Source organism: Excalfactoria chinensis, chromosome 1 (genome assembly GCF_039878825.1).
Source record: "Excalfactoria chinensis isolate bCotChi1 chromosome 1, bCotChi1.hap2, whole genome shotgun sequence".
Taxonomy (NCBI): Eukaryota; Metazoa; Chordata; class Aves; order Galliformes; family Phasianidae; genus Excalfactoria; species Excalfactoria chinensis.
This window is the reverse complement of record NC_092825.1, coordinates 78,918,140-78,945,432: the sequence shown is the minus strand read 5'-3', so window position 1 is coordinate 78,945,432 and position 27,293 is coordinate 78,918,140. Positions and strand designations below refer to the sequence as shown.

Here is a 27,293-nt window from a genome sequence, read left to right as displayed (position 1 = left end):
CAGCCCATAAATCCCTATGGAGAATTCATGCTGGGAGGAAGTCATGGAGAAGAAACTCTCTCCCAAGTCCAAAGTAAAATCATCAAACTAGGTTCCATGTACTGCCTGGTTTGTTCTGACCAGCAGTAGCCCCAGGGAATTTGCTCTGGCTGTAAGACTACCATTTGCACTGAATAGAGCTTCATCTTGAATTTGTTTCAGCTGGAAGAAAGTTAACACTGAACAGAATGAGACCTTTTGTCTGTTCTCCTACTCTCCTTTCGGTTTCTTCTGTCACGTTTGGAAGTCAGGAAGAATTTCGGCTACTCTCCTTCGTAGCTGGTTCCTCCTTTCCTCTCTCTCTCTTTCCTTTTTCATTAGTAGCAGGTACTGCCTCCAAGCCTTGAACGCATTAAGCACGAGTCTCCTGAAAGAAATTAGGGATGTAAAGAACAGAGTTTCTACATGTGTGTCTAGTATACCAGCTAAAAGATGACTTCTATTTGAGGGGGAATTCCCCTGAAACACCTGTGGGATTTGACAGTTCTGCAGCTAGTTAGAACTGTGACACCTTGAATGTGTGCATGTATACCATTCTGATAACATTTCAATCATCCCAGGGAGAAATAACACATTGCTTTTCTCCATCTCTTGCAAGGATCTTGCTCTTCCCTCTGACGAGATTCATTAGCCTGTGTGTGCTCAGCACTCTGAAGTCAAGAGATGTTTCTTAAAGAATAATAATAAACAGGATCCTTGAAACTTATTCAGGAGAAGCATGAATGGAAGTTATAGGTTTGTTCAGTTCAGAGTGACTATGTGAGAACACAGACAGCTGGACTCCATTTCTTATCTAAGTTTAAGCACTTCACCAAGGTACTTGCTCTGGGTTCCCATGTGGTTTATGGGAAGCAACCATCCCTTTTAAGGAACAGCTTGAGGTGTACACAAGCACATCCCTATCGATGACTGTGTGTGGCTGACATACATTCATGGGCAGGTATGTGAGCATGTTTCTGTTTTCTGCTGAACTTTGACAGTAGTTCATTTCTTCCTGCTAAAATGCACAGTTGATGCAGTTGTGGGACAATGAGTGAAAATGGCTGCATCTGGCTTCAACTGTCTCAAACAGCAGAAGTTTGCTGTGTTTTTTCCTGTCAAATCAGGCTGATGATGGCAGAAACAGAAAGATTCCCTAAGTAGGGTTTCTAGTTAATCAACTCTGGATCTGTAAACCAAAACATCCACTGTGGACAAAACAATACAATGTGATTCCTGCACAATCATTGCTTGGTAGAACCATGCTTAGAGATTTGCTGTGTTTAGCAGAAGCTGCGTGGCCCAATCTGCTAATCAGCTTAGAAAGTTTCAGCCACTTAACTGCTTTCACTGTAGTTTCTTCCAGCAGGTTTAAAAGTCCTGCAAGGGATATGACTAAACTTCCTTTTCTGGGCTGTATGGACTTTCTGCTGATGCTGTCTGTTCATAACACAGAAACAAAATACCAGCAGTATATAACCCACTTCACATAATCTTGGGGAGAAATCACTGCCCCATCATTTAGAGGAGTCTCTAAAATATTCTGTGGAGTAGAATTAAATCTGTGCATAAAAAAACTGCTGGCAAGGGAATGTGCTTACTTGTTACAGTGTTCGGTAGCAAACTTCAGCTTCTCCCTTAAGATGCTTTTTTCCTCCATGATCAAATCAAACCATGCCCAAAAACACTTCCTCTTGAGGCAGACTGCATGGAGAGTACTTGCTTTCTCCTCCAGAGCGGAGAGGTAATCTCTGTACTGGGGAAGGAAGACAGAGGGAGGTAAGAATGGCAGCTTTTTCCCAGTTCCCCATCCCAGTAAGCACATACAGAGCAGCGCTGAGACAGTGGCTGTGAAGAGTAACAGGAATGGGAGTTGGATGAAAATCAGTGGGAAACAGGGACAGAGTATTTAAAAGTGGATGTGGGGAGTGTCCTAAACTGAGGAGAATGATGGGGAGTGAAGAGCTGAAAGAAGGTCTATGAAAAAGGGAATGGTGGTGCTGGAACGAGGACAGCATAACCCAGCAAAGGTTCTGCTGCAGGTGTGTAAAGAAGTGTGTAATGATGGGAAAGTATGGCAGCAGCAGGCTCCCTTGGTGTTGTTTCTCCATTGTGGAACAGGCAAACCTTTAGCCAGTTCCTGAAGCACCATCTGATCAACATGTGGGAGAAAAAGTCATCAGCCTGAGACACTTTCTCCAGGAGTCGCTCTTGGGTGTGTTGGAACCAGCTCATCAGGCATTTCCTCTGCAGACTCAAGCAGTGGTGCCTTTGGGCCACCTGAACAAAGGCAACAGAAAGGGCAGCTGGTTACTCGGACTATCGTGAGTGTCCTGAAAACCAGACACAATAGTATACAACCCCAGCTCTTGGAGACCACAGAAATGCAGTTGTCTGACAACTGGAACAAACTGCATAGCAAGTTCCCAAAAGCAGGGAATGCTGAGTCTTTCCTAGATAAAATCCTTTTGAATTTGATACACGGTTTGACCTGTTACGGAGCAGAGGAATGACCTAGTTTAGTCTGACCCAATCCTTAAGGCTGAACAGCAGGAAGGACTTTCAGAGCATCTGCTATCCCTCTGCTTCTTCCCAGCTGGACACCTACATGAATTGGGCTGAATACTCTAAGTAGCTCCTGTGACTTAAAATGGAAGCTTGCCAGTTTAGCCCTGGGCTTTGGCTAAATCTTCAGGATACAGTTGAGTGTTACTCGTCTACCACTAATAAGGCATGCCAGCTCAGTCACATACAGAAATGTTTTGTTATCAAGATGTATGTGTCAGGGTCTCAGAAGCTACTAGTTATTCTGCACTGAAGGTGTGGCAAGGCTAGAACCAGATGTCTTTTGGTCACTTGGATTACCACTTGTGCCTTACCTCCAGCAAAGCCCCACACTGTGCCAGCACTGCTTCCAGGGAGAATGAAACTCCAAGTGATGAGCTGGCATTAACTAAATACAACAGCTTGGCAGTATCTTACTAACTAGCTTTGCTGTGATCTGTGGTGCAAATGAACTGGCAGGCTCAAACCATATAATTTTTTTCCTCTTTTTTTTTTTTCTTTTTGGCTTTATTATTTGTGGGGGCTAAACTAACTTCTGCTGTGTTACTGGCATTGAGTCCAGTGGCAGTTAATATTGCAGGCAAGTGTAAGCTAACAGAAGATGACTTCTCATTACATTGAGATTCATTCTTTCCTCTGTCTCTTGGCTCCTGTTTAACCAGCTATAAATGAGAATATTAAAAAACCCACAGGTGTGATGACCTTTCATGATTATTGTCATGTGAGTTCATTTAAAGCCTGAATGTAGGGCAGGGTGTGCAAGAATTACTGCTTTGCCCTAAAAGCCCATTAAGGTTTCTGCTACATCCATTCCTTTTCCCTTCCTTCTATGGCACCAGACCTTTCCACTTACCATCAGGTTTTCTTTGGCCTGCTCCCTTAGCTTCTTCCATGGTACCATTCCCAGTTTTCTCAGTAGCGCCTTCTCATAGTGATCTCTGGCCTTTTTCTGGAGCTGCTGCTCTTTCTCCAGCCTTCTCTGCTTCTCCATCTCTTTCTACAATATGAAGAGTAGTAGTTTTAATTCAGCCAGGATGAAACAAACATTAAGGTTGTTGTGTTGGAGCTGGAGATCCTGACAGGAAGTAAGTATCTTTATTCCTCATGGAAGAAGGTGATATATCTAGACATTGCCTTAGGCTATATGTGAACACAGGGCCTTCCCTCAGCACTGCAGTCTGGTGTTACAGTAACATTCCATATAAAGTGTGGCTGCCAGCAGCGCTGACGTAACAACCTCCTGCTAGGCCCTCATCAATGTGAAGAGGGGTGCTTTGGTGAGCTCGAAGGGTAGCTTTCTGCACTTACGAAACCAGACTGAAAACCTGTACAAAAATGACTGTTTTATCCAAGGAACCCATCACTTAACCTAGCTTAAACACAGAAGAATAGGGAAGGTATGTGGGTATTACATAACTGTACAGTATTACTTTTGGTTGAGACACAGAGTTAAAGGATAAACATTCTAAAACAGTCCAAGTAGAACAGTATTTATAGATTGGATTCCTGTGGGATTTCAAGTGTGGTGCTGTTTGGGTTACTAGGGCAGCTCGTTTGTAAGTAACAAGATTGATGTGGGGCTATTCCTAGGCTGCTGGATATTGCTAGCTCCAAGGAAGGGATGCTTCTCATTCTTTGGACGGAAGGTTGCCCTTCATCCATCAGGCTTGCTTACTTCTAAACTGTGTGTCTGAGACTGGTATTATCATGTTGCTGGAGGAACCTACAATTGGAAGGAGCAGCCTGAGAATAACCCAAACACACCCCCTCTTTGGGGCTTATGTGGCCATAGCTCAGCACTGGATGTTCACCACGTGGGTCCTCTAGTCTGGCTGCTGATATGGGGACAGTATATACCTCGTGCATGTGGCCAACAGCCCTTCTAAAGTTGCTATGAAGGGAGATGGTGGTGATTTGATACATTTGGTGCTAGGGCATGCTTCTCTACTAACAAAGATCTTTAGTTCACACCACTGGGAGCTGACTGAGTGCAAGTGAGTAATGGCTTTTCTTCCCTATCCTTGCTGAAGTATGTTTGATCACCAGCTTCTGCTGCCTCTTCTCCTCTCGTCTTTTTTCTTGCTGAGCTTTCTTTTCCTCAGCCTCCTTCCTCTGACGCGCTTCCTCTTCAGCCTTCAGCTGGGCCTTGGAACACATAACATAGATACAACTTAGTTCAGTGTATGTGACCTTTTTGGAGAACACAGGCCTCTAAATTTCCCTTAGGCAGGCAGTATTCTTCTCGTACTGACTAGTACCTGAAACTCCAGAAAGAAGCAGACTTTGTCACATACAAGACATGATGCATGCTGGACAAATTACTGTGTGGAAGAGAGAGGATGGAGGGACTGTTCTTTCTACTACCTGCATGTGGCCATCTTTCTTTGCTGTAGGTTAATATTCACCTATGACCCTTGTCAGTCTCAACCTGCTTTCGTTCCACAAAGCTCTTGCTCATATGAATCAAAGGTCTAAAACCCACACCACCAATGCATGAATGCAACGACTGTGCTTCCTCTAATCTTTATGATCACATCAGTAGCTGAAGAAACCTAACCTAAAACATGTTTGCCCACCCTATGGTTAAAGGATTATCTAAAGCTTGCTTAAGTTTCCAGGTATGCATGTGCATCCTTCTTGCTTGGAGAAGAAAGAAACACTGGTTGTTTTAGGACCCTGGTTCTTCTATTCCTAATGCAAATTAGTATTAATGCTCTTAGTAACAGATTTAATGAATGCCTTGAAGCTAAGAAGGCTCCTCTGTTCGATGCGTATCATAGAATTTCTATATTAACTATGCAGACATTATCAGCATCTTTCAGCAGAGATTTGCTAGAAACCAAGGTGCAAGATTTTTACTAGGTTAGACTGCATGTCTTCAAGCTGAATGTGACCAGAAAGGAAAAGCAGGGAAAAGAAACACCCATCATTTATCAGGTCCAATCAAATGCATCTTTGCATCATCGTCCACTCTTCCCATCCTTGGCAAGGACAGTTAAGGTCATAAGGTAAGTGCGAAAATGTACTGGAAGGTGGCAAGGGAGACTGCTTCTAGAATTGCAGCTGCATCAACACAAAGTGATATGTGATACGGAAAGGTAGTGGGTTCCCTGAATACAAGTCAGACATCTGCTGTCTGACAAGCTGTAAAACTCCATTTAGATACTAAAGGGCTTTTTCTTGGTCCCTGGGCTTTTGAGGTTAGAATAGCATTTTTTGTCACTAGCATAGTGTGAAAGTTTTTCATGTTTCCCACAGTCCATACCAGTTTTTCCTCTTCTCTTTGTCGTTTAGCTTCTTCTAGTTTCCTCTTCTGTTCTGCCCGCTGCATTGCTCTCTCCTCCATAGCTACAGAAACAAGAGGACATAACGCAAATGAGCTGTAGGGCAGTGGTACAAGTTTGGTGAACACAGAGGATGCCCCAGGTCTCCTCTTGACCTAGCAGTGCTAGCAGTAAGGAACTTGTTTTCAGCTGCCCCTTAAAGCTGACAATGTCATGAAAAAGGAACCCACAAATCTGTATAAGATTCAGGACTGCCCCAGTTAGTGTCACTCCACCTTCCTTGGTTGACAGTCACAGCTATGAGGATGGATTATGAAAGGAGCTGTGTCCAGAAGTTTCATTCCGGTGTTTCCTGAATGGGTGCCAAAGATCAAGAAACCTATTTAGCAGCAGTCACAACAAGGTCTCCAGGAAATTCCAATTGGTTATTTAAAGAGTGACTGCATTACAGAAATTGTCTCTTCCATAGTGACACAGAGGTACTCAGTTCCATTAGTGTGAAAGTTTTACAGGTGCCTGACTTAGCCATGAAAACAGCTTACTCTCTCCCAGAGCTGGTCAGGCTAGAAAATAGTGTTAAGTTTTACTTGCATACTGTTCTCAACCAGCAAGGTTGAGGTAAATAAACACCAGTTTACATGAGTTTTCAAAAGAAGTAGCCTAGAATGGTCTTTGCTGCATAGAAAAATACCTTTCACTATGGGATGAGCTGTAGTTGGCTGGCTGGAGGGCCTCTTGCCTGGTGTCGCTGCCTTTGTGTTCTCTGGCTCATGAGAAACAGGTAGACTATGAAGAGTAAATAAATTAATCAATGAATATGTTGTCTTGAGCCTATCACCTATGACTGAGAAACAGGCTTATAGTTTCTGTTCTCCATTGTGCTACCTTTTCATTGTAGGTCCCTGATATACCTTTCTTCTGCCCAAAATCTGATTAATTCTTACATTCTTACAAAAGAGGTGAGTACCCAGAGCTGTTGCATGTTCTGAAATATCGAGCATGACAATCTCTCTCTTAACTAAACAAATCTATGCTGCTACTATATGTAACACGAATGTTGCTGTTTCTAAGTAGACCTTGTATAGATCATGTGCTGTCAAGCAATTGCAAAAACAAAGGATGGAGAACTGTGGCCAGACTGATACTGCTTGAGGCTGTCTCTGCTAAGAGGAACAGCAGATAGCACTAATATGATGGAAATATTCCTGTCACTTTGTGTTTCTACTTGAGTAGGAATGACACATGATGACAAATTGAGCCTGCTTTATCTAGGACCTGTACCTCAGAGGGGTTGTATTCTGGCATCTGGATTGTTTTCTGCTCTTCAGTTTTTTCTCCCTGGTTTGTGAAGCAGAATCAAGTGCCTGGGTTGCAGCTGTGGCTTGCACTGCCTCTTCTTTTGCTCTGCTCAGCCTCTGATTTTCTTGCAGTTCAGGGATCAGCTCTTGCTGTTTCTCAAGCTGCTGCTTCTGCTCCTCAATCAGATGCTGCTGGAAGGTGTGATGGTGCTCAAAACAGCTACCATAAACAGGAGCTGTCTTCGAGCTGGGTGCTTCAAACTGCTTGGGAAGACCAGCTATTTCATTCCTGTACATAACCTGGTCCTGGGCACTCAGGGCTGCATGTTTTAAGGTGATCTGCCAGTCAAACTCGGGTTTTTTATAAGAATGAGATATGTGAACAGCATCCCCACAAGAATGGTCTCTGGTCTGGCCAGGTTCTTCCTGTATGAGGTATGTTTTGGTTGGCTGGGGAAGGGGGTGGGAAAAAAAAAAAAACAAGAAGGAAGATTTGACATTAATTAAAAGCAAGCTTTCTTCTGTCTGTGATACACAGTATTACTTTAATGAAAATCTAGCAAGATTTCTGAGAAGCACAACAATCTCAGCTACGCCATCTTTATCTAGTTCCTAGCCAGGGTGGAGGTGCCTGAGTTATGCACAAAATGGGAAGATGTTGGGGAAAAACTATTTTAAGAAGCTAGATGCCATTTCTCTGTGAGGAGGAAACCCCGATCAAGGAAGAGCTCTGGCAGGAATATATCTCTATTTTGTTAGGGAGCACAGCGTGGGACAACTGATTTCTCAGGGGTTAGCTCATCTCTCAATTACCACACTCCCTTTTGGCCTCTGCTATCCCTTTTCATTGCTCAGACTGCGGTAAAACAGTTGTTGAAAATGAAATACAAGTGATCTACGAGGCTGATCTACTTGACAGCTCCCTTTCAGACAGGAGAACAGTCTACAAAGGGCAGCTAACATCTTGCCTTTTCTCTAGATTTGATAAAATATTACCATGAAACTGGTGCATGGTGGGGAATCAGGCTGTGCCTCCTCTGTTTTTATTCAGAAGAGGCACGAGATATCTGATTTACTTACTGATTTCTAGGTCAAACTCCAAATTTGGTCCCATCCTTCCAGCACAACCTTTATAAAAGCATTTAAAGGAAAGTACTGACCTACTCTGATAATATAAACACAATAGAAAATCAAATTTCACTGACACTCGAGGAAATGAAAAGCTTGACTTGTAAAACGTGTGAACGTGTCAGCTTTCATACTGGGTCCTGCTCTATAGATTTTACAGACAGAAAGGAAAGGCAGGCTGTGACTTAACAAAAAAGGAACTTAAGGAAGCAACCTCTGATTCTCCCATCCCCTTGTGATGTGCATTACCCTTAGATACCCACCGACACCTTTTTTTTCCCCACACTTCTGAAAAACCGGAGCGCTGTACTGACATGACAAAAATCTCTTGTCATGCAGTCAAGTGTTATTCTTTTTCAGTCTAAGCAGGCATTAAAGATGTAACTAATCTCTCAGCAAAAGCGATCTGGGGGTGGGACTGCGACTCACAGTACATGAAGGGTTGTTCTCTGGCTGCATAAGAAATTAGTTATTTTTAAAACCCATCCACTGTCCTTCACAGTTGCCTCTGCTCTTTAACAGCTTCCCTCCTGAACAGTTGCAGGTAGGTACTGGGAGGTAACCCTGGACAAGAAGCCTTCCTCTGGAACAGTGTGCTTTTTATTTCAGATTGCACAGAAGTACTCTGTGAATGTATTGGAATACCAGTAGATGAAATTACAAGATTTTACCTCGTCTTGCTGCAAAACTTGATGCTGGTTTACTTTCACTGTCTCAGACTTGCTAACCTCCAGTGTCCTGTTCAACCCACTCTTCCCCAGTGACACTGCCTCCAGCAGCTTTGCCATCTTCCTCTTCGTCTCCTCTCTCTTGAGCTGCAGCTCTCGCTTGTCTGCCTCTGCTTGGCTCCAGTGCTGCCATGCCAGAAAGCAGCAGCGCAAAAGCCGCCGCTGGTTATGCTCTGCCGACAGCTGGTTTTTCCTGAATGAGAAAGCATTTGTGTTATGATAGGAATGAGGCATCTGCCAAAGCCCTGCCTGGAACCGTATTGAGTACAGCAGGCCAGGCTGTGGCATCAGGCTCCTGAGTCTTTTTGTCATTTAACTCTGGAGGCCTTCCAGAGCCGTGCTGTTTCTCCAAGGAGGAATGGGAGGGGAGAAGTGATGCCCATTACTTGAAAGTAAACCTCCCTCTTTGCCATTTTGCATTTTCCCGTAATCCTTGGGCAGCAGAATAGGTGCTAAAAAGGCATTCTGTTTTCCTGCCAGCTGCAGAGAGTGGGAAGTATCAGTGCCTTGCCACACAGCCTCCTAGAGCCTCTGCAAGAACAGAATTTTCCCCTGCTGATAGGGAATTCATCCAACAGCCTCTTTAATGAAAGGTACTGTGCAAAATGATTTTGACTGTAATACCACTGAAGTAGGAGATAAGTCATATTTATTCCTGATTAATATAGTTTTAATATTAGCTGGGTCCCAGAGCCAGCCAGTGTGAGATTTCCAGGAAAGATACCTAGAAGGAGAGAGTTGCAGAACAGTGCAAAAGCTCTTTTTTCTCTGCTTTCCTTTGCACCTGTGACACAGGGGCCTCTAGAAGGCTGTAGGCAATGTAGCAGTTTTCTCAACAAGCTCCTGTTTCCCTCCTGCTGCCTAACAACCCTCTAATCACCACCTGGAGTACTTGTAGAAGGAGGAATTTTAGTGTAGGGTCCCTACCTGTTTTGATCTTGCAGATGAATTTCTAATCGCTGTGTCTCCTGCTCTACCTTCTGGGCCCATGTGTAGTTTCTCCATGCTCGCAGGACCTTCTGTTGGCATTTCCAGTCTGCAAGAACTCTGGCTTTCTCCATTTTAATTCTGTGTTCCAGAATGAGTCTGAACCAAGCAGAGAAATGTCTCTGCATGCACTGCACGGGAGAGTTTAAAAAAAAACAATGAGCAAGATATTGACCGATGCAAATGCCAATTCTTTCCATCATTCCCCTTATCTGACTTTGCTTTTAAGATTCTTCTTAGAATTCCCACTTCCTACAAATACCTCGAGGGTAAAAATAAATAATGCACAAACAAATGTAGTCTAATGCAAAAAGTGGACTAGAAATACCACGGGGTTCAATGCTTTCAGGTGAAATGCTCTCAGTTCACGAAATGTAAAGGAGTGAAATGAGGAAGGACTATGGAAACAATTTCTAGAGACAAGAAAGATGTTTAAATATTTAGGAAATGCCAGATTCTATAGGCAAGGGTGCATCTGAAAGCAGTTAGCAACTAGTCCATGGATATATTTGTTGATTTATTTTTAATATTATCATTTTAAATTAGACAAAAATAAAGATACTCCCTAGTGTAGATTTGTAACATGACCTAAGCTCACCTTTGTCCCAGTAGGAAGCCAAACCATTCCTCTATTGTGTAATCAGACTCGCTGCCTCTGGGGGTGATTTACATTGTACAGAACAGCAATTTGCTATCTAATCTCTCCATAATTCTAGCCCTGCCACTGCAGACACTGCTCATTTTGATCCTCCAAGTGGGTCAAGTCACAGGACTCAGCTGTTCCCCTTTTGTGATAATGCCTTGTATTAATTGCATTCTTCTCAGTCACTGAAATCTCCAAATGGAGACTTAGTAAAAGGACAAAATGTCAATGCATTAGCTATTTCTTTCTGCTATAAGAAAATAATCAGAATCGCTATTGCTTAGCTCAGCTCAACAGTGGCTTTTCACATTATGCCAGCTCTAAATTGTTCTACAGTTTCATTTAGGCTTATCTTCACAACTTCCACTATGCTGGGAAGAGGCTGTGTACTGCTAAACAGCAGCCAAGCTTGAAGGTGGTGCATGGGTAGATGAAGTAAGCTGGGGGGAAAATCACCGTAAAAGCTACGGGATTCTTTTTTGGGGAAAAAAAAATAATAGATAAGTAGATGTTAATTATGACTGCTCTTTTAATTAAGAATGTTTCATGATGGATGGCATTCATACCTGAACATCTCCCTTGCTGAAACAAGGATGTGATACAGATAGATGTTTAACCCACAACTGGCTGCAGTATCAGAAATGAGCAGGTGCATCCCTCTTGTTTTTATAAGGTCTAAGGATGATGACATCGATAAATGTCAAGGAGGATGTTTGAAATCCCCACATTTATATATCTGTCTTGGTAAGACAGTGTAGTTGACTTCAGATATAAAGCACTCCTACAGTTCAGCTACCTATGAAGTGAGTTATTATGGTTTTTCATCCAATCAGTTTCTCTAATCTCCCACTAACAGGTTGGTGGGTTCAGGATTCCGTGAGACTCATGTTTTTATTTCCCTTCAGTTTTTGAGATATTTTTGAAAGTAGGGGATTAACAGTCAATAAGAAGAGTAAAAGAAATAGCTTCCTACTAAGGATTATTGAAGTCTGCATGATTGTCTCAAGCTGTTGCAATATTGCAGAATATCCCACTGCACCAAGTGGGAGTGGATTCTCAAAGAAGCCATTACTGTAGATACGGTGGCATGCTTCATCTCTTGGAGACACAGCTCAAGTCAGCCTAAACCCTCAATACTTCTCTTTCTTACTCCCTATTCTTCTACTAGGATTTTCCAGGCAATCTTTAAAGTATCATACCCTTCTGCACCACTACTGCCCCTCCTTTTACTTGCTTCCTGCAGCTGTTCTGGATGTGACATCTTTTCCACAGTTTTAAGCAAAATCTCCCACAGGGGACGCTTGAGATCCAGACACAGTGTGTATGCTGAAGGCAGGTAGTTCAGAGCCTTACATAAAAGGATGGTGGTACTTACTCTCTGCTTATTGGTGTGAATTCTGCTGAGTAGCTCCTGAACCCTCCTCTGGTTCTCCTCTTCTTGCTCTTCTTTCTTCAAGTCCATGGGTGGTAACACATTAATAGATCCCTCCTGTACTGACAGTTTCTGGCTTTTTTCTTGCCTATTCCGTTCCCTGTAAAGTGAGCAAACATCAAGATCTAATACAATGAAGAAAATACTATAGTACAATTCTTACTCCACTTTTTGCTAATCTGATGAAGAGGGTGACCAATAGCACTTAGAAAGCTGCTGACTATTTAACTCAGTCTTCTTAGAGAACAGCACCAGTCAAGGTTTGGGATGTCAATGATTATGCAGTCCGGAGCATTTCCAAAATAAAACATGAAAGAGAAACTAAAAAGATCTCAAAAATGGAACTGTGTGAAAAGAGTTAGAATGTTAGGGCTGCCTGAGTGAATAAATGGCATCTCTACAGGTCACATCTCTGTGGCAATCCAAGCTCAGCAAAAGCAAAGAACATCTCTCTGCAAAATTCATAGCCAAGAATATAATTTGTACTCTTATAGGAGAAGAGGTCTATTTCAACATACAACTATCCTAGGTAGGCCAGCATTTCATTCATTTACTTCAGTATACTGGCTTTCATGCTGTATCAAATGCTAATGAGGCTGGCTATGGCTGTGGAATTGATAGAGAGAATGCATGGTATTGCAAACACACTCCTGCTTTGTGTTTAAGCCCATGTAACAGTAATGACCGGAGGGAGTCTAACAACATCTTTAGCCCATCATCTCTCTAATGATAAATTCTGCCACTGAAGTAACAGAGGGATAGAATGTGTGGGGAGTATCTGAACACAGAGCAATAGAAAATGTTTTCTTCGGGACCACCACTTCTCTTATGTTTACCTGAAGAAGCTAAAGAGTTGTTCTTCCATATGGTACTTTCTATGCCCCCCCCCCCTACCCCCACTCTTACATTTTCCATGCTTCTGCCATAGTTTGCCTCTTCTCAGCCATTTCCTTTCGTAGCTTCACCATTTCCCTCTGGATCTCCTCTTCCTCCCTTTTTGCCTCCAGGGCCTTCCTTCTGTCCTCCTCCTGTATTTGAAGCTTGGCCTCAGACAGAATGGCTTTCCTCAGAGCCTTTTCTTGTCTCTGAAGCTCTAATGCCTTCTGACGCTTCAGTCGATTTTCTTTTACCTGGGAAGGAGGAAATTGGCAAAAATCAAAATAGGTGAAAAGGCCTCAAGAATTTGAGCTTCAGTGCAAATTAACAGGGTGGGAAGCATGCAACCCTATCTGTAGCTGGCAGTGATTGAACTGGTTGTTTTCAAACCACAAAAGAACTCAGTTCAAGAGAGTGGGGTTAAACCAGCATTATTTGATGGGAGTATACTCAGAAGTAAGAGCCATGTTGGCTTCTCTTGTCAGTCTTCAGAAAGGAGGAAAACCTGAATAGATGAATAGTGAAAATAGGGAAAACTCGAACAGTGAAAGCTGACTATGCACGCTACTGTGAATGGCCAACATGGAAGCATAGTAACTTTTCAGCTAAATCCTGGAAGAGTATCATAGTGTATTTGCCTCCAAGTCGGGATTCCCATGGTCTGCAAGAGACTACCTGACAAGTGTCACTGAGCATTTACTCTAATCCTATAATCTTCAGTCTTATTCCTTTTAACTGTGCTGCTTTGCATGCACACCTGCTTGTGTCTGAGCTCCATGGTTATTCGTGGATCTGCAGGTTTTTGTTTTCCCTCGATGTCTTCAAGTCTAAGGTTTTCCACTATCCTACAGTTTACAGCTTCATTCTGCAAAAGATGCTGTAGGTACTCTTGGACAGAAGAACTTTCCAATTCACGTTCCAGATAGCTGTACAAGTCTGAAATGAGGAGTTCAGATTATCTCAAGCTAGTCTAAAATGAATAAATCCCTGCATCAGATTACAAAGCCTAATATAATTAAAGGGATCGCTTTTCCCAGACTGTGAATGCATTTCTGATGAAAGCAGGCACACTGACTGTGCTCCATGTATCCCCAATGAGGATTAATCTAGAGTATTCCACAGAACGTGCTAGAGCAATAACAACATTTTGTCCAATTTTTACTGCCTTGTCTCCAAGCATCTCAAATTATATGTATATATATGTATTATATGTATAAATCTGATAGGCCTTGAACATACCCACAAACAACAGAAATACGATTTCTCTTTTACAAGGGAGACATCACATGTTTATGAAGTACATCTGGGCAGCCCTAAGGCCAGCTGCTTTAAAAGCTGGGAGAGAAAAATCTTCACCTATAATGTGACTTGCACCCATCGGTCTGAAAGCCATAAAGCCCATCTCCCTTCCCCAGTACATCCTCTACAAAAGAGCTAAGAGCTGTTTTGCTGCACTCTCACCATCAAACTGCTTATACTTCAAAAGGGCTGTAGGATTTTCAGGGACAGATCCAACTTCCGCATCTCCATCGCTTGTCAGCTGCAGTTGCAGTTTGGACTTAGTCCAGTTCCTGAGCAGCTCTCGGGCTATCACAGAGAAAGAGATTGATGACTTTAAAAATATACGGGTAAGTGCAAACTAGCAAGACTCCTTCTCTGGAACAGTTACATCACATGCTGGGAAACACACTCTAAAACGTCCAGAAGTTGATCTACAACAGAAAGCGGAATAGGATTAACAATTCTGTTCTCATGTTCTTGATCTATAGAAGAATAGGACAGTGGTAAACTTCTTCCCTGTCACATGTATCACAAATGAATTTTTTTGTGCTTCATTTTTTTTCCCCACAAGGTTCTTTGGACATCTAGATCTCCCCAGTGATCATAATGCCATTTATTAAGGAGAGAGAATGCACACAATGTAATACATAACTCTAGTAGCCTTACAGCATTTCACCACTGCACTTGCAGGCACATAAGATTTCTTCTATGCGTACAGCTAATGTTGTCATATGTTAAACACAAAAAGAATCACAGTTGGGACAAACATTTGCCCCAAGTGTACAGATTAACCTTTGCAAATACCACAGCTCCAGTAGCATCTATTAAGTCTAGATTAAAAAATCTGTTACATAGCAAGCTTCAGCAGGGACTGGCTTTACTAAAAAGACTGCAACTTAACTACAGGGATGCATCCGTGATGGATTTGCTGCTCCTCAACGAGATGCCAAGTACACAACTGGCAATAAAGCTCTTCTGCAGACTTCATTTACATTTCCACCCTTGTGAAGAAAAATGTAAAACATCCTTTTTTTAAGAACTCCTAGTCAAAGCAAGAACAGTTAATGGGAGTGCTGCCTCAACAAGCCACCTGTTCTCACTGCATGGGTGGCTGGGCTGTTCCTGAAGCAGAACACAGTAAACCACAAGGCGTCAGGAGTAGCTGCATTAGTGGAACCATCCATGTGGTGAGGACGGGCAAAGGGCAGGAATTTCATCAGCTGCTGCAGTGCAAGTCACACCTGTGACAGGAATGTAAAAGGAGGAAGCAGATGCTCTGAATCTCTAGTTCTAACTCAGAATGGTGATATGCCAAGCAAACCCTTCTCTTTCAAAGGCAAAAAAGCTTTTTAAGACTTTCTTTAAAAAATGCTTTTTATTTATTATTATTTTAAGAAAAAAAAAAAATCAATCCCATAATTACTGTCCTTTTGTTTTCTCTTATAATCTGTCACTCCAGCTCAGGAACAAGGAAGGATATCTGATACGAGAAAGAAAGAAGAGAGAAAGAAAAACTGCTTATCACTCAGAGGAGTTAGTTTTTTGACTGGGAAATAGAAGCTTCTCATAACCAGAGTAAATGAGTTCAGCACTTTACTTTTTACTGTACCTTTCTTTGCAAAGTGAGATATACGTAAATAATACTGTTAATCAAGATCAAAAAAGTGGAAAGCAAGAGCCCTACCAGCTCTTTACACTGCAGATAAATTTCCACTGTTGATGGGAAATCATAACGTACCACAGTTTTAATTTTAAACGTCAGTAAGCACTTGTGGCTGCAGACATTGCAAAGAGAACGTTTAGTTAGTTAAATAGCAAGCAGAACGTTGCATAGGGATTAAAGCAAGCCCACGCAGTTATTCGTAGATGTGGAAGTTATACAGGGCCAATGCATTTTCACATTTGGCCTACTGTCAGAAATACGCCAGCTAATTTTATCCAGTTTCCTGTGGCCGGTTACTTGTATTTGACCAGATCTTCAAAGGCAGTATTCATCCGTCTCAACTTGAAAATTCCAGTAGATGGGGAGTTCATCACTCCTCTAGGTGTGCTAATTAACTATGCTGAACTCTACCAAATGATTCTTTCATGCCTTTCTTCCTTAGATGAAAGGCTCTCTTTACTGTCTGCTGTTTCTCGTGGTCTACAGCTTTGTAGCAGCCCGTCCACACCACACTCAGGTGTTGGATCAAGAGGGGGTTCATCTTAGGCAGCATATGGCTCACCTTCCATACAGGCCTCATCTTGCTCTTGCAGCTGTTCCACAGCTTCCATCCTCGCTGCAGGATCACAGAGCCCTTGTGGATACCTCGGCTTTTTAAGGCAAAAAGCCGCAGAAACGGCCCGCTCATAGGCTTGCTCCACGCTCTTTAAATTAAAGAAAGGCAAACATATCTAAGAGTTGATATCAATTCATCACGGGAGAACAAGCGTTAGTGGGACTGTCACACAAGACACTATGGCTGTTAAAAGAGACATTCCGTTACAACCGTCGGAGCAGCCCCTCAGCCACCCGGCGCGACGGCTCCCCCTGGCGGTCCCCGCTCCGCTCCCCGCTCTGAGTGGCCACCGCCGCTCCAACTCGCTTCGTCCCGGCTCGGCGGAGGCCGCCCGTTGGTGATGCCCGCTGCTTATTACCTGCGGGCCGGTAGGAGCGGCCAGGCGCCGCCAGCGGAACAGCCGGGATCTCCGTCCCGCCAGCGCCATGACCACCCGGCGGCCCACAGTGCTCCGCGGCTCCGCCATGGCAACGCGGCGCCCGCCCGCCGTCGCTCGCTGATGCCGTAACGGGAGGCGATTGGGGAGAGCGAGGGAAGCGGCGAGGCCGCGTCTTTCTTCTTCCGTCGGCTGCGGCTCTCGGGATGCGGGTGAAGCTGTGCGGAGCGGCGGGCGGGCGGCTGGGGATGCTGGCGGGGTTGGGTCGAAACGGGGCGGCCTCCCTGGCGTTGCCGGGCTGCCTGTTGTACACGCGGACCGGCACGGCGCCGCACCTCACCCACGACACGCTGAGCGAGGTCAGCGGCGTGCCTGCCGTGGCACAGCTCACGCTGCCCACCATGTGAGTAACGGCGGCTCCGCGCCTGGCCTCTGCCACAGCGCCCTGCGTGCCTAACGCGGCTCCGTGTCTGCTTACAGGGCGGAGCTGCACGACGTCCTGGAGGAGTACAAGGACGGAGCGGCTAAATTTATAGGTAAAGGGTGGGTGTTCGCTGCGTGTGACAGCCGGGAGCTTGTAGTCCGCCTGGACAAGGAAGTAGAAACGATCACGAGTATGTGTGAGAAGGCAGCAGTGTACACAAGTGTGCCGCTGTTTGTTGATCTTTCCCTCTCTCCAGTTTCTAATTGGTTATTCTGTTTCATCTGCTTCTCTACAAAAGGATCCCTCTGAGTTTCTAACTGGTGGTGTGAGGAGAACGCTGCCTTGAAAACAACCTTCTCCTACAGCTGTCTAAAGGGTCCTCTGAGAGTTTCCATCTTCTAATAAACACTGGCGTTTTTTGGTTATCATGAAGCAGCTAGTTATATTTAAGCCAGCAGGAAATCTTAACCTGACATAAAGAATAATTAAATAAGAAAACCTTTAAATGTTCATCCAGTATGAAGAACAGACTAAACACCCCCCTCAGATCAGTCTCATTGAGTGAATGCTTCTGCCTCTAAACTGTTCTTGTTCTGAGACAAGATTTTGGACATTTATTTCATTACATAAGCAAAGCTTTGGCTTGGATTTCCAAAGGAGGTTTGCATGCAGCTTTTGATAAGTCTTAATTGCCTTGGGACAGCTTATTCCATCAAGAACAATTGTAAGTCCCTTCTGTCTGAAACTTCTTGGAGACTTTACCAATTTCAGTGCCTGTCTGTGAAGAGAAAACCGGCATTAAGACATACTAACTTGAAGGCATACTAACTCATGTATGGCATGAGAAACCTCTGGTCTAGCAGAGAAGAGGCTCTCATTTCTATCCCACAGTATGTTATCTTTCCTTTACAGTATTAAGCCTGGGGCTGTTACTCTGCTTAGATTGTCAGATGTTTTTCAGTGTACCTGTCAAGATGTCAAGTGAGTTAGCCTCTGTGTGGCAAATTTTAGTAGTGGGTTTGTTAATCAAGAAGAAATACAAAAAGAAATGGAAGGGACTATGCAACTTGCAGAAACAATGACTCGTTTCCTGCTTCATCCCAGTACTGTGCTCTCTTCCCTGCAGCTGGTAAAGCTGAGGAAGAAGTCTGGCCACCTTCTTCGGTACCGAGAGATCAACTAAACCCTTTTCTTTATCTGTCCTGCAAAAGAACTACAGAAGAGGATTTGTGGGATTGTTTGTGGGAGGAAACCGTATTCCAGTTTGCAGATTTACAAACCATGCCTTTGCACTAACTTTGTTTTGGTTCACAAAGCTCTGCTCTCTTGCTTTGCTCCCAGGTATGCCAGATAGAGTGCTGTACTGCTCCCTTCAAGACCCAGTTGCTCCCTGTCCTTCTGGTTACAACACCAACAAGGTACAGTAACTGTAAAGGCTTGAAAGGATCCGCTTAAGGTTCCCAAACAAGAGGTGCCGGTCTGTCCCCACATCTGTGCGGGTGTGTCTGGAAAGCAGTAAGATGATGTGCATGCACTATACAGAAAAAGAACTCTGTACTAAGAAGAGTGTCACTTGCACTCTCGTACCTCCAACTAAATAAAGCTATAATTGTCTTTCCTGAACTGTTAAGTGATGATTTGGACAGAGAGCTCTGGAATCTTGTGCAGTGGTGGTTAGTATGGCGGTAAAGGAAAAAGCATGCATTTTGGTTTATGTGCTGAACAGGCTTGCAGTGATACCACTGATGAGCAGTAAACCTTCAACCCAGCCTTTGTAGTTACAGTCTGATACAAACCCACAAATGGAGAGAACATAGTATATCTGCAGGAAGAGGTCTCTGTAACCCAGAAGCCTTGTGTGCCTTTGCCTGTTCCATCCTAAGAACATGCCAATTTCCCACCTAGTGCATATAGAACGTGCTGGCTGCTGTGGCACCCGCCTGGAGGGGCAATTCCTGGTATCCGCTTAGATATGGTCAGTTCTGGATCCTGCTTGGATACGATAACTTATCATGAATGGCAGGATAAGCTTCATTGTGTAGTTTTTTGCACTGCAAGTTCTTTGCTGCAAGGAACCAGCTTGAGTCCTCTCCCTGTGCAGGAAAGGATTTACCTACATCTTTAATTCTTTTCATATTTTTTTCCTATTTCTGCCACTAATTTGAGTGATAAGGCCATCTGCTCCATCTTAGAGACTTCTGAACACCTTGAGAAGTTGTGCTTACATGTGTTCGATGGTTTCATGAAAGAGTATCCTGGAAATCCCAACTTGGTCATTTCTCTTTCACTCATTTTGTCAAGGGCAACTGAATATCTGAGCCATGCTGCTGTAGATCTTATCTCTACGGTGTCTTTCTAGTATCTGGTGTTTCACCAGACTTCTCTCCTTTGGCACTTAAGATCTGTTAACCTTTGCATATTCTTTATCCCTATTTTTCATCGACAGACAGTGTCCCTGTGGGGTAGCTCAGGACGCATGGAAATGACAGCTTCCAAGTTCATGGATATACAGCGGGCTATTCAGCCTGACTGGTTCCAGTGCATTGCTGATGGAGACACTATTTCTGGAGAAGTTACTAGAAAAAGGGCCAAGAAGTCTGTGGACAGATCACTTTCCTTCCTGGATGCATGCCTTCAGCTGCTGAAAGAGGCACCGGTAAGGTCCCAAAGATGTCAAGACTGTAGCACTGCAGCTGCTTTTTGGCCTATGCTGCACTGTGGGTCAGTTCCAGGATGTGATTTAGTAGATCTTGTTACATGTATATATCAGAGGATCTGTAGGTGACAGTCCTAGAGGAGGTAAGATCAGTAGCACTGTAGGATTTCCTTCTGCCTTTCTCTTAATAACTTGCCTCCTGCTACAGAACAGCAATTTCTACTAGTTTGAGAGAATTCCATTTTTTATATTACTCTGCTTTTGGACTGTAGTGCATTTCTTTCACTTTCCTTCGTGCTGTGTACACTGGCAAAGTAAGATCTTCACATTCAGATTGAGATGAGTCTTTTTTTTCCTCTGAAATCTGTTCAATTCCAGGTGAAGGAGGACGCTCCAGAATTTTCCAGTTCTTTTCAGAACTTTCAGAACAGAATCTTTTCTCTCCTAATCCCTTTCTGCCTTACAGTTGGACTTCACAGTGTTGTTTCATCTTACATAGGATGAATCGCTGTGACTCTTTTCAAGTTCCTGTGAATGCGAGGTTTAGGTAGCAAGCATCTGTAGTCTGTGCTGTGAGATCTCACATGTCTTTGGCAGATCTCTCTAACACTTATAGCTTTCTTCTGGGCCAGGAACTACAAGAAAGTGTCATATTTGGAACAATTGAAGGTGGAGATGTCTTGGAAGAGAGGCTCAGATCAGCCAGGGAGACTGCCAAGAGACCTGTGGGTGGCTTTCTGTTAGATGGCTTCCAGGGACGTGCCATGGCAAAGGAGACCAAATTGAACCTGATTTCTTCTGTGACAGCAGAGCTGCCAGAGGATAAACCAAGGTAAGTTATATGGGCAACACCCTAAGAAGTTCACCCATCTTTTTACAAGGAGCATCTACAGGCTGCTGTGCAGTATCGCTGTGGGAAATAGTCACTGTCTTGCACAGTGCTGTGTGTGTGTGCCAGGCCACTGTCAGGCTGCAGACTTCAACTGTTGTTTCAATTTTTAAGTTGCAACTGACACCAAGCTGTGCTCATGTTCTGGATATGAGCATTCCCTGCATTCAGAGAATAGTCAAATTTGAATTCAGGTCTTCTTTGTTTTCATGAGGAGGAATTATAGATGGGATGGGATATGTCTATGCTGTTGTCTGAACTTGTTTGCATTTGGCCTCTGAGGCCATGGTTTACTGTAGGTTCAGCTAGAACAAAAATTATCAACTCATTCTACAGGGGCTTCTTCTGAGTCAAAAAAGGTCAGGTTTGCAGTTCTGTACAGGCTGAGCTGGGGAAGAGTAGAGAGGGCTGCTAACAGAACTGGTAAGCACTTACATGACCAGCATGCTCTGACCTGGTACCTAAGGTGTTGAGCCTGTGAATTACCAGAGCTCGCACAGCCTGGCCAAAAGAAACTGCATTCTCTGGCATAGTGTGGGAACTTGAGTATATTCTGTGGTTTTGGTTATGCCCATCTGATTGATCCACGTCAATCTACACAGTATTTTCAGCATTCTTTACTTTTTCCAGTCACTAGGAGTAACTAAAGGCTTCCAGAAGAGATGTGCTAATACTTACTAGTGGTTCAGGTGTGGAGGGATTTCTTAGAACTGTTTCGAGTTTGCTAACTTTTGTATGAGTTCTGGGCTGTTCTTCTCTTGCTGCTGCTCTTGTGTGTGGGGATTCTTTCATCATTTCCTGAAAGGAATGACAAGGGCCCCTTAGTTTTTTTGTAACAGTGCTGTCCTCTGCTATCTGAGTATTGATTTGACCAGGTGGTGTCCAAAAGAAAGGAAAATATGAAAGCACTGTCTGGTGCTGCAGCTTGTTCATGCTAAGGGATGCCTGGGTTTGAATTTCCTTGACAATTAGAAGCCTTGCTGTGTTGTTGCCATCTTGTCTGGTTTAACTACTTGAAAAGATCCCCTGGGAGCACTAAGTCCAATCTGCTCAGGTAACCTTGGTGGCTACCAGAGCATCTGCCTCATCTGTCAAATAGTTTGCTTGTCTGAGTAAGACAAGTGTTTCTGACCCCTATGTAAGAAGAAAGCTGGCTAGCCTTTAGGGGGTCTTGTAAGTAACTTGAATGAGTGTCAGATAGTCCTGCTTTCACCCTTGCCATATTGGCTGGAGAAGCTGTTTTGCAACTCTGTTCCACTCCAGTGTGAAATTCTTCAGAAGCCAAATGCTCTCACCCTCACCTAAGAAGAAGCTGGTTTTTGTGTTAGTGAAATGACCTTATGAATGTGATCTTTAGTGTCCTTTCAGGAACCTAAGGTTGTAGAAATCTTTCTTATTCTTTTTTTCTAGTAGGGGTGGAACACTTGCAAGAACAAACTTTTGTTCTTATCTGTACAAAGTTAAATTCTAGCAAGGGTTTTGATCACACGTGCAGAACTACTGCTTTAACTGAATGTTATTTTCTTCCTTTCATAAGAGCCTGAAGCAGAAGACACTCCCACAGTACATCTTTTCCCATCCATATTTGTGCTCATCAATTTAATTCAAGTACTTAGAAAAGTGATTAAAAATGGCACCTTGTGACTTCGTTGATCAGCCCCTGTGTATTTTTCCAATTATCTGTTTAGATCACTGCCCTACATTAGCTTTTACTGCTCTCAGCTCAGCCATGCACCTGCAGGAGAGCAGGAACTACTCTGTTCTCCTCTGCTTCACCAGAGCCCTCAGGGAAGCTGCCAGCTAAATTTGGCTAACAGCAGGATTCCTATTACCACTGATGGCAATCCAGCTGGGCCGTTCCTGGCTCAAACTGTTGTATCCCAGTGGATGTTACAGCCCAGTTTTTTGACCAAGTCATTTTGGTGAATCAGAGACATTTACAGAATAAAGGGCATCAGTGAGGGTGAAAAGGTAGGCTTGACTAGGCAGAGTGTGGAGAGGAAGGAAGAAAAGACCTATGAACTTCTATTTCCAGTTACACTTCTCCTCAGTGCATTCTGCTCCAGGCAGTTCTTCAAGTGCCTAAAGAACTCTATACTGCTGGAAACATCTGCTGTTTCTGCTGGACTAGGCCAAGTCCTTTCAGACTGTCTCCTGAGCAGTTACTGAGTAAAGAAGTCAGTGTATCTGGTACCTGGTAGTTACTTAGGGCAGAAATATAACTAAGGAAAATATCTGTTCTAAAGTATAGCTGTTAGGTGAATTTTGTAAATGTATTTGTGAGTGTGAGAGAGAAACTAAATCACTACAAACATGATGAGTTTTTTCTTGGTAAATGAAGTGATTGTGCTGTCTTCCAAATGGCAAAGAAGGAAAAGACTCTTGTGTACTGGATTGGTTAAAGGTGTAGAAATAATAGAACTGTGTGGGGCTCGAAGCGACAGACTGTTGTATGCACTTGACTTGTTTTAAGCAATTCCAGGGTTAACCTACGTGTGTTCCACATGCATCTTTTCCTTGAAGTTTGCTTCTGCTTGGGATATTCTAAGATATATCTTCTTATGCATCTCTTACAGAATCATTCATGGTGTGGGCAAACCAGATGAGGTGCTCGAGTGCATTGAAAGGGGAGTAGACATCTTTGAGAGCTTCTTTCCATTCCAGGTGACAGAGCGAGGCTGTGCCTTGGTGTTTGGCTATGATTACCATTCAGATCCCAAAGCAGCAGGTAGGCTGTGTCCGTTTCATCTGGTAGTGTGGCAAACATAATTCATGCCCAGGAGGAATCTGTGTTTGAGGGTTGTTTTGTCCTTGGTTTAAGTGCAACAACCACTGGAAAAGCTGGATTTCAGCTGTCCAGTGTTGCTTTTGAAAATGGTCTGTTTTGGTGTGAAACTTATTGAGGGGAATGTGAAATCTCAGCCAAAATTTGAATGTCCGGTTAGCCAAAGTGTGTTTAATGATTTCTCTAACACTGAACAGTTGTTTCTGTAGATTGAGCTGTGTATCTGTCCTCTGACACCACATACAAATCTTCTGTTAGTGCTAGCAGTGCAGGCTGGGCAAACCCATATGGAGTCCTGCTACAATACTCGATTTCTGCATTTAACTGAATATTGGTTTGTTTCTTTTTAATACATGTTTTGAAGTCCTTTTCCTTTATAGCTGACCATAGTTAGGGATGCTGTTTCTCTGGGTAGCTTTCAGTTCATGTATCCATCAGCTCATATCAGAACAGAATCAAGATGTTCAAAAAGCATTACCTCACTGGGCTGTGTGATGGGAGCATGCATAGCAACTATTAAAGCATCTGTTAACCGTTCTTCAAGCAGTCATTCTGTTTTGGACTCAGTTAATGTTTTTAATATGGAAAAAACATTGTTTTGCATTTTTCCTCCTAGGTGGTACTTGGTTTCTTTTCATGCTTGGATAATTCAAAACCAGATAAATAGAACAGAACATCTTGTTTCTTTCTGCTTGCTGTCATATATTTTTTTAAACCCTTCTCTTTGTTTGTTGTTGTTTACCTCATCTCATCTTATTATTAAGCCAAAAGAAATTACGGGTAGGAATAACCTCTTTGTTCTGTTCCTGTGCAACACTCACTAGATGTGGATTGTGCAAACAATAACATTATTGATGTTTCCAGAAACATCTCCTGCTCGACAACAAGCCAACCTACAAAATTATGGGGTGTTTTTTATTTTTAAGGTAGCCTACCGAATGCACACATATGGAATCTGCATCTCCTGCGTCAGTGCTATCAGCTTCTTTTATTTCAATTGTTTAAGGGGAAAAAAAAAAAGTCTAAATCTTTGAGCTGGATGACAGGATGGAAAGTAGAATGATTGAATGCAGATCAGTAGCCTGTTTGTTCCAACAGAATCCCAATGAAATCAATTTGTTCAGGTGACTGCATTCGAGTCAGCGTGCCGCTCAGGCTGGAAATATTTTATTAAGAATTAAGTTCAGCAGAGCAGCAAAAAGTTGTGCTGTTATTTCAGATCTAACTTTTCATTAAGTCTAATAAATGAGTTTTCGCTTGTCTCTTGCTGTTTTAATCATCTAAAATTCTGTTCTTGTTAACTAACCTATGATAAAGAAAAACATCTGTTTACTGTAGGAAGGAAGTGGAAACTTGTGGCAAGAGTATTTTCTTTTGGCACAAGAGTAGCAGAAATACTTTAATGTAGAATATCACTACCCTTCCTGTGCCCTTGCTGACTCTTGATAAAAGGTGGTTGTCTTTTTGTTTCACAGCAGCTGTAAAACAAAATGGGACCGAGGACCTGGAGAAAAATGGTACTGAAGAAGACCAGGAGGAGGTTGTCAAAGCTGACCCGGAAATGACACCATTTGAGATATTTCTGAAGGAGAAAAGGTATATGTGTTTGTCAGGAAAGAACCTACAGCTGTACCAGGAAATACTATGTTTTTTGCCCTCTGTATTTGTCCTCTATAGTTTCATGTGGTCAGCAGCTGGATGGGAGACTTCATAAAACACAAAACTATTGAAGGAAGTAAAGAACACCTAGGTACTGAAGGAAGTGTCAGGTAGTCATTCTAGCTTGATATACAGAGCAGTGTATGGCTAAAAGTTCTGTCATTTCCCTAAAGCCAGAGACTTTCAGATTGCTTATCCAGCTGAAATACTGTGGCCATAGCAATGTTCCAGCTGGAAAATAGTAGTTTGACAAATGCTGTCTGAGGATCATTTTGTTGTTCTGCATCTAAGTTGAGTCATTTTCAGATGGTACATAGGTCACTCCAAAAGTAATGCCTCCTATATATTTCTATGGAGACTACAACAGATACAAAGCACAAAATAACACTGATAGAGCAAATTCTCAGCTGTGAAATACTATTTTTCAACTTTTTTTCTTTCTGCACCTTAGTAGTCCACTGTGTTGATTTCTTCTATTCTTTGTGAGCATAGTGCATCTCACAGTAGCAAGGAATACTATTCTATGAATCCTTGTTTCTGGTAGCTTCCTTCTCTATAGATTGCTTAACAGCTGACAGAGTGAGTCTTGAGCTGCAGCTTTTCTGTGAGGAAGGTGCAGAAAAGCCACCTTTCTACTGTTAATGGTGATGCAGTGATAACTTGACTCCACAGTGAGTGCCTGAATGCTCTTAAGAGTCCTCTGTGCCAGGCTTAGATGCAACATGTCTTAAAGAAACTAGATTCCAACCCTCAGGGCTCAGGTTCCTGCAAAGGCCATAGAGTAACTAGATAGTCTTTGTTACCTGAGTGAGTCTTCTTACTTTTGATGTTACCAAATGTGTCTTCTTCCCTAGATACTATGATGATTTTCGTCCTTTGCTGGAAGGATGTACCTGTTATTGCTGTCAGAGTCACACTCGTGCATACCTCCATCACCTCCTTGTGAGCAATGAGCTTCTGGCTGGTGTCCTGCTCATGATGCACAACTTTCAGCACTACTTCAGCTTCTTCAGCGCCATACGAGATGCCTTAAGAGACAACAAATTGGATCAACTGAAAAAGCTCATCTTCAGTCAGGCACTGCAAGGCCCAGAAAATGCAAAGATGGACTAGTGAGTTCAGAGAAAATAGAGGAGGTTGCAGCTTACATCCTTACCCAGTGGGACTGCTGAAACTTCTCTGCTAGCAGAATCACCTGTCAGGTACTGAAATGCCTCCATTCCTGGAGGGACTGTAAGGGGATGTTTTAAGATCTCTCTTCCAGGCAGGGAAGGAAGATGTTATTCAAACATCCCTTGAAGTTAATTGGCTTGGTGCATTCTCAGGCTATAGGATAGCCTGAACAGCTCATAAAACCAATATGGACAGCTTTGTTTTTAGTTAATCAGTGGTGGCTTTCCATGTGGGAGAAGTCTTGAGTGGAAGCTCAGCAGCTTTTTGGGTCTTTTGCCCCTTTTCCCCTGAAAATGCCTGTGATGTGGTCGTCCCTTCATGCAGCATCTTGTGAGATCCTGCCTCAGCCTGGCACACTGCTCCTTGTGGACACTGCCAGCATCCATGTCCCCAAGAACTGGTTGGAAGTGCTGCTATATGTAGTGGCACAAAGGCACCATACCCATACTTCTGTTACACTGCAGTGCAGAATGATCTCAGGGCTCTCCACTTCAGCCCTTTTTACTCTGTGTCCTTTTAATCTGTCTGGATTAAGATTTCAGTCCTTTACAGGTGTGTAGATGATCATGTACCATTTCTTTCTAGTACTGGACTTACAGCAGGCTCCACTAATGCCAGTTTGAGATGGAGCTGGGGAAGGGGTGTATCACAAGAAAAGGCTTTTAAAGATTCTGGTTATTTCTTATTTTGAGATATTGCTTTGTTCTGTCTCATTCCTTTTATTCAGCTTTTTTATGCCTCTGACTTTGTAGTTGTGGATTTATTCATTTTATATTGCAAAACAGCAATAAATTATTTGATTTTTTTTTCTT

General features: G+C 43.1%; 2 protein-coding genes across 3 annotated transcripts; one reads left to right on the top strand and one right to left on the bottom strand.

Annotated features, from left to right (window-relative positions):
* Window positions 1-140: 140 nt before the first annotated feature.
* CCDC191 (coiled-coil domain containing 191) lies at window positions 141-17,115 on the bottom strand. Its single transcript, XM_072329082.1, has 16 exons — window positions 16,878-17,115; window positions 16,466-16,607; window positions 14,421-14,546; window positions 13,717-13,895; window positions 12,990-13,213; window positions 12,027-12,183; window positions 9,949-10,139; window positions 8,965-9,214; window positions 7,149-7,615; window positions 6,559-6,653; window positions 5,849-5,931; window positions 4,627-4,728; window positions 3,437-3,580; window positions 2,146-2,298; window positions 1,620-1,774; window positions 141-406 (listed from the first exon to the last, which is right to left on the bottom strand). Exons 1-16 carry the CDS (start codon window positions 16,983-16,985, stop codon window positions 274-276), a joined length of 2,709 nt encoding a protein of 902 aa, XP_072185183.1. The 5' UTR covers window positions 16,986-17,115; the 3' UTR covers window positions 141-273.
* QTRT2 (queuine tRNA-ribosyltransferase accessory subunit 2) lies at window positions 16,975-27,293 on the top strand. 2 transcript variants are annotated; one of them, XM_072329102.1, is made up of 8 exons: window positions 16,975-17,298; window positions 17,376-17,431; window positions 18,661-18,737; window positions 19,766-19,975; window positions 20,608-20,807; window positions 23,441-23,592; window positions 25,128-25,245; window positions 26,163-27,293. In XM_072329102.1, the coding sequence occupies exons 1-8, from the start codon at window positions 17,102-17,104 to the stop codon at window positions 26,419-26,421; spliced, it is 1,269 nt and encodes a 422-aa protein (XP_072185203.1). In that variant the 5' UTR covers window positions 16,975-17,101; the 3' UTR covers window positions 26,422-27,293. The 2 variants fall into 2 exon arrangements, with proteins under 2 accessions (XP_072185203.1, XP_072185196.1); XM_072329095.1 differs by having other exon boundaries at window positions 25,125-25,245.